This window comes from Triticum aestivum, chromosome 2A, assembly GCF_018294505.1.
Source record: "Triticum aestivum cultivar Chinese Spring chromosome 2A, IWGSC CS RefSeq v2.1, whole genome shotgun sequence".
Classification (NCBI taxonomy): domain Eukaryota; kingdom Viridiplantae; phylum Streptophyta; class Magnoliopsida; order Poales; family Poaceae; genus Triticum; species Triticum aestivum.
This window is the reverse complement of record NC_057797.1, coordinates 769,974,455-769,981,159: the sequence shown is the minus strand read 5'-3', so window position 1 is coordinate 769,981,159 and position 6,705 is coordinate 769,974,455. Positions and strand designations below refer to the sequence as shown.

General features: G+C 47.8%; 1 protein-coding gene across 2 annotated transcripts; it reads left to right on the top strand.

The window, feature by feature from the left end:
- Nucleotides 1–420: 420 nt before the first annotated feature.
- On the top strand, nucleotides 421–2,266 carry LOC123186615 (uncharacterized). 2 transcript variants are annotated; one of them, XM_044598346.1, is made up of 3 exons: nucleotides 421–603; nucleotides 950–1,344; nucleotides 1,949–2,266. In XM_044598346.1, the coding sequence occupies exons 2-3, from the start codon at nucleotides 1,237–1,239 to the stop codon at nucleotides 2,198–2,200; spliced, it is 360 nt and encodes a 119-aa protein (XP_044454281.1). In that variant the 5' UTR covers nucleotides 421–603; nucleotides 950–1,236; the 3' UTR covers nucleotides 2,201–2,266. The 2 variants fall into 2 exon arrangements, with proteins under 2 accessions (XP_044454281.1, XP_044454282.1); XM_044598347.1 differs by lacking the exon at nucleotides 421–603 and adding an exon at nucleotides 721–814.
- The last annotated feature ends 4,439 nt before the right edge of the window (nucleotides 2,267–6,705 follow it).

The window sequence follows — 6,705 nt, the reverse complement described above, 5'->3', positions numbered from 1 at the left end:
ACGATTTTGCATCTTGTACATTGGATATACTCAGTGGCGGAGCTTAGTGGAGATCAAGCTGGGTCATCGCCCCCCTACTCAGGAGTTTTGTTCATATTATCATGAGTAATTGTCCATAGATTCATAGAAATCTAGCCTAAATCTGATGTTAGTTGCCTCCTCAGCCCATTTGCCCCTCCTAAGATGTGTCTCAAGCTCCGCCACTAGGGCTGGACGTCCGAGCGAGCTTTTAGGCTCGGCTCGAAGCTCGCTCCAGCTCGGCCCGTTACAGCTCGGCCCGGTATGATAATTAGGCGAGCCGAGCTATGAAAATAGGCCCGATTCTCGACCGAGTCGAGCCGAGTTTCGCCTGGTCCAGCTCGGGGACTCGTTGAGGCCCAGCCCAAATTCGCGTTAGGTCACAGCAGAGAGAGCACACACGCGACGCGGTTTCCTCACTCTTCTCCCTTTCTCTGCCCGGCGCCGCCACCCCTCACCTCGCCGCGCCGCAGGCTGGACTCATCGGGCTTGGCACCGATGGCGACGGCCGACGCCGCCTTCCCTCACCACAGCGGACACAGACGGACGTCTCTCCCCTGGTTTCTCACCGAACGACAGGAGCAGGTAAGCGATCTCTTCTCTCCTTCCCATCCTTGCCCCTAGCTCCCTGCACTGGCGCACACACACGCACCAATTTGATGGATGGATCATGGATGGATGCTTGTAGTTTCGGTTGGAGGGCGCGGCTAGCTAGGAAAGAAGATGGATGGATGCTAGACGAGTTTGATGGATGGATGCTTGTGTTTGTTGGCTGGAGAGTGCAGCTAACTAGGATGTATGCTATGCTGCACGAATTTGATTGATGGATGGATGAATTTGTTTGTGCTTGATTGTGTAGACTGATTAGTGATTATTATCTATGTAAATTTTTGTTGATGATTGACCATTTGTTCTTCGCTGATGTATGCAGAGCCCCACTGTGGCAACAATGGACAAGGAAAAGGGGAAGGACAGTAGGAGGAGAAGGAGAAGGAGAGGAGCTTGGTGTCCATTATGAAGACTAAGCCGCTTGTCCCAGGAAGAAGAAGGGGAAGGGCATGGGCAAGGGTTGTGTCGCTGCAGAGGAAGCGGGCCAAGGATTACGGCAATGTCCCGCTCGCCGAATTGTTATTGAGGGTAAAAAAAGCTCCGCTGCCTTGATGTCTCGCTGACCCTGCCGACGCCAAGATCCGCACCAACCCCACTGTCCGCCGCTGGATGGCGGATCTCAAGACCGCCGCCTACCAAGCCGACCACGTCCTCGAAAACTTCCGCTACGAGGCGCTGCGGTGCTGTGCCGACGACCACATCCGCGGCCCCTTCTCCGTGAGTCCTTGTCTCTATTTTCAGTTTAATTTGGAAATGGATTTTCTGTTTAATTTGGAAGTGGAAGCCCCGTAATCTATGGAAATTGAAGGCTTTTAATTTTACTGAAATTAAAGATGGTCCTGTGTGGCTCTGTTGTTTTCATTCAGTTTATAAGTGACTACAATTCCTGGCTACATAAGCGTCAGTCTGTCAAGTGTCAAGTGTCAAATTTCAGAGGACACTTGAAATCTAAGCATCAAAGAGGTTCAGTCAGTCTGTTCAGTGTTAATAACACTTGAGATATTTGTCGAACACGTTCTGTAGTAGAAACGGAATCCTACATCTTCACCGGTATGGTTGTGCCAAATATGTGTGTCCAAGCTCCCGTGTTTGCTGTTTTTGCTATCCAAAGCTCAAATATATGTGTGTGCAAGCTCATGTATGTGTTGTTTTTGGTATCCAAAAGTCAAATATAAGTTTGTCCAAGCTCATGTATATGCTGTTTTTGGTATTCAAAAGTCAAATATATGTTTGTACAAGCTCATGTATGTGCTGTTTTTGCTATCAAAAAGTCAAATATATGCGTGTCCAAGTTCATGTGTGTGCTGTTTTTGTGTGCTAGGCAATGAAGCATGATAAGCAAGCGGAGAAGGATTATGAAGAGGAGGAAGACAATGAGGAGGACGAGGATGAGCAAGGTACTGTGTTTGAGGAGGAGGAAGATTCTCATTTTGATGTCAAAGCGCCAAGTGTTATGATATGCAAAATTGCATTGTTTGGCTATCAACGTTCAATATTTTTGCTGTATAAAGTTCAAAGGAGGAGCTGTCCAAAATTCAAAAGCAATGATGCCCAATTCTTTTCATCACTATGACCATTTTTTAAACCATAGACTGCTAGATGTTGCGTTTTTTGCAATATAAAGTGCTTCTTTTCTAAATTATGGCTTTAATTGCTGTAGAAGGTCAAAACTGGTCTTTAAAAACAGGTTCTGTTACATCCCAGCTGTTATGGCGCCAGCTGGCTCATGAGCCGGCTCGGTCTGAGCCGAGCTGTAGCAAAAACGAGCCGAGCCGCCTAAATCAGGCTCGTTGGCTGAGCGAGCCGAGCCGAGCCGAGCCGCTTGAGAGAGAGCCAAAGCCAGGCTCGGCTCGGCTCGGCTCGTGTCCAGCCCTATCCGCCACTGGATATACTAATATGATTTTTCTCTATCTCTATCTCTATTATAGTATTAAACAAGCAAACATATTCATCGCTAAATGCACACGATCTAACCTATACATAACAACACAAAACAATTAGAGCCCTACGATCAAGCCCACTCCTTTAGATCTAACCATTAAAATAACAAGTAACCCGAAATAAAAATACATCTACCAATGACGGCTGTGTCCTGGCACACAAATCATCAATTAGTACAGATCGTAGCACAGTATGAACAACATATATGGAAAAAAGAACATCTACAGGGTGGTGATTAGCTACACAGATATCCTATCTGATTGGAGCATCACTAAATTTTTAGGCGACAAACTCCGAAATCGTGCAGCAGAGGAGGAAATGGTGCAAGAGAAAAAAAAACTTCTTCAATAGCATGGTGGCGAAACAGAAAGATCCACCCTCGGCCACGAGAGGAGAGGAATCGGGAGGATCTGTGCGAGGAGAGGAAGGAAAAGTTCCCTGCCAACGCGCCCTCCTAAATCCGCCGCCATCGCCGGCCGCATCCAGGTCATCCTCGTCGACTGGCCTCGCATCAAGCTCCCCTTCCGCTTCCACATCTGGAACAGCCTCTCTTGGGCGTGGTCCTACACCCGATTCCACGGCGGAGGATTGTCCCGCGAGGCTGGCAAGGGATGCGAAGGCGTAGGCGGTGACAGCGGTGTGCGGGGATGCGAGGAGGGAGAAGATGCCATTGTGGCCGGCAGCCAGGAGAGGAGGAGGCAATGGGGAGCGAAGGGATGCACTCGTTCGCTAGTTAGTTTTCAGTTTTTTCAAGGCTCAAGCGGGCTTCACACAAGGCCCAATTAACCTCGGGCCTCCGATTAGGCTATCGGAGTAGCTTTTTTGAGTCTAAACATGCTTATCTTTATTCAGCCAATAAGTTTATAGGGATACAATTAAGGTCTGATGGATTTATGAGCCACACATGGCGTCCATGATCCAGACCAAAGACATGTCTAGCGAGGCTATGTGCATCTATATTAGTCTCTCTTCCTTCAAAAGTGAAGGTACAATGTTGAAACAAAGTAGATGTCTCCCGTATTTCCCTGACGACCAGACCGTACTCTCCTCCGGTGTTGTTCGCAATGTCCTGGACAACCCCCTTGCAATCAGATGCTATTACCACATGCGTAGTACCAAGGTCATCGGCTAATGCCAAACCTTCGCAGCACGCCAGAGCTTCAAGGATAGCCGGGTCAGAAATACCTCTGCAACGTATGGCTGAAGCACCAAGAAACAAGCCGTCTGAATCCCTGCAAACTGCAGTAAATGCGCCGCCGTTTCCCTGACGTGCCACAGCCCCATCAACTTTGATCTTCACATACCCATGTGGCGAAGGGCTCCAAGCCACGCGCGGAGGCTGGTGCTGCACCGGCCCTGTCCGTGATGGAGATGTGGTGGGTTTGCACTCCTTCAACTCTCTCAGATATTTCATGATGAAATTATGAGTCGCTTGGGGGCTCTTAAATATGTGCTCGTGTAATGCTTGTCTTTTTGCGAACCAGATCGACCAAAGGGTAACCATAGTCTGGGTGAACTCCTCCTTCGACAGCATGTCATGCAAAGCAAACACCCATCTTTTTGCGTCAGGTTCCACCGTACTGTTCAGTGCCTCGACCAGATCATGATCTTGGAGAGCCCAGACGCATCTTGCGACACTGCAATGGAGAAGAGAGTGTTGCCAAGAATCTTCAGCCCCGCAGAGTCCGCAGCATGTGGTAGTGGACATGTTTCTATCATGAAGAAGGTCCGCCGTCGGGATGGATTGTTGGGCCAGCCTCCAAAGGAAAATTTTGACCTTCGACGGGATATCTATGTTCCAGAGTTTCGTCCACGCCTTGTGCTCGCCTGCTGTGTTTGACGACTCGGATCTTCCCTCAAGCCAAGCCTCCCGTCTCAGCTTTGTACCAATAAGCATACGATAGGCCGATCATACCGAGAAGTTGCCGTTTTTTTCATGTACCCATGACCAGTAGTCCTCTATATGTCTTGTGCACAAAGGAATTGCCAAGATAGTTTCAGCATCTGTTGGAAGGAACACTGCCTCAATGGTGTGCCGGTCCCATTCTGCACCCGGCAAAATCAACTCCCCCACGTGTTCCGGCGGGTTGGCCGCTCTGCTTGCAATTGGTCGCATATTGGCTGGGCGAGGCAGCCAGTTGTGCTGCCAAATGCGTGTGGTCTGGCCATCTCCAATACGACGAATGAGTCCTTGGACTAATACATCACGTCCATCCAGAACTGCTCTCCAAATCTGTGAGGGGGCGGAGCCGAGTTCTGCAGTCAAAAACTCATCATTAGCAAAATACTTGGCCTTCAGAATGCGTGCACTTAGTAACTCAGGCTGCATTAGTACACGCCACGCCTGACTGGCTAGGAGGGCTAGGTTAAACAAGCTCGATATCTCGGAAGCCTAGTCCCCCACAATATTTTGGATGTGTCATGACGCTCCACGAGATCCAACTCGGTTTTTGTTGGCCTTCCTTGCTACCCCACCAGAATTTTCGAATCAGAGAGTTGATATGTTCACAAAGACCTCTTGGGAGCTTAAAGCAAGACATGGAATACACCGGTACTGACTGAGCCACTGATTTGATCAACACTTCTTTCCCCCCAGATGACAGAAGTTTCTCCATCCATCCCTTAATCTTGCTCCATACTCTGTCCTTTAGGAACTTGAAAGCCCCGTTTATACAATTTCCAACATCAGAAGGCATTCCAAGATATTTTTCAGAGAGAGATTCATTCGTGATATTTAGAGCTTGCTTCACCCCCCTCTCTTAAAATATTTGGACATCCCTTGCTAAAGAACACCGAGGATTTAGACAAGTTAATTCTCTGTCCTGAAGCATTGCAATAACTCTCCATCAAAGAAGATAACTCCATAGCTCCCTCAGAACTGGCTTTGACAAACAGCAGGCTATCATCCGCAAAGAGCAAGTGGCTAACCGGCGGGGCCGAGGGAGCTACTTGGATTCCACTGAAGTGCGATGATTCATCTTGGGTTTTTAAGAGGCATGTAAGGCCCTCCGCTGCAAGCAAAAACAGATAAGGAGATATAGGGTCCCCCTGACGAATCCCTCTAGATGGGATGAACTCCTCCAATTTCCCACCATTAAAAAGGACCGAGAATTTAACAGATTTTACCATTCTCATAACCAGGTTGATCCAGTTTGGAGCAAAACCCAGCTTGTTCATTATAGCCTCAAGATATGACCATTCCATCCGGTCATATGCCTTCATCATGTCTAGTTTCACAGCACAAAATCTATTTCGTTTCGCCTTGTTTCTCTTCATGAAGTGCAGGCACTCGTAAGCTGTTATAATATTATCTGTGATCAATCTTCCTGGGACAAAAGCTGACTGCTCTTCCGAAATATCAGGCAAGATTAGCTTCAACCTGTTTGACACCACCTTGGAGGCAATCTTGTATAGTACGTTGCATAAACTGATAGGGCGAAATTGAGACAATTGTGTTGGGTCTTTTACCTTAGGGATCAATACTAGAATCGTCTCATTGATTACCTCCAGATTCTCCTCACCCCGCAGTATGCGTAGTACAACATTGGTCACCTCCGCGCCACAGAGTTCCCAATGGCGTTGGAAGAAATGGGTCGGGTACCCATCTGGACCCGGGGCCTTGGTTGGATACATTTGGAAAAGGGCCTTCTTCACCTCCTCGGGACTGTACGGAGCTAAAAGATTTTCATTCATCTCCTGAGTCACTTTTACCGGGACTGTGTTCAGAACTTGTTGCATGCCAGATGTGCCCTCCGAGCTGCCCATAAGACAGTCGGCCGAGTTTTATCTAAATGCTAATCAAACGACCAGGAATGATCCAGACGCTTGATCTGACGGCCGAAAATGCCAGGTGCGTGAGAGGGCTGGGATATGGTTTAATGGCGCGCGTTGCCGCACCCGTCGATTTTGACGATAGAATGGTCAGAAGTTACAAAATTATGGTAATACAAAATGTTAAGTTTGTGGCAAGTGTATATCACTAATCAAATAGTTGGTTGGAGCTTGAATTTGATTTGTATGATTGACAGTTAGTCTATTCATTATTCATCGTCAAATAGACTGCATCTAAGTTGGACGTCCAATTAATCAAGCTAGATTTACGAAGCCAAAAAACTGAGAACATCTGAGATTGCAGGT

Coding starts and splice junctions, on each gene's coding strand:
- LOC123186615 (XM_044598346.1), top strand. CDS start 1,237: ATGGCGGATCTCAAGACCGCCGCCTACCAAGCCGACCACGTCCTCGAA. Junction 1,345..1,948: donor ACATCCGCGGCCCCTTCTCC/GTGAGTCCTTGT, acceptor TTTGTGTGCTAG/GCAATGAAGCATGATAAGCA.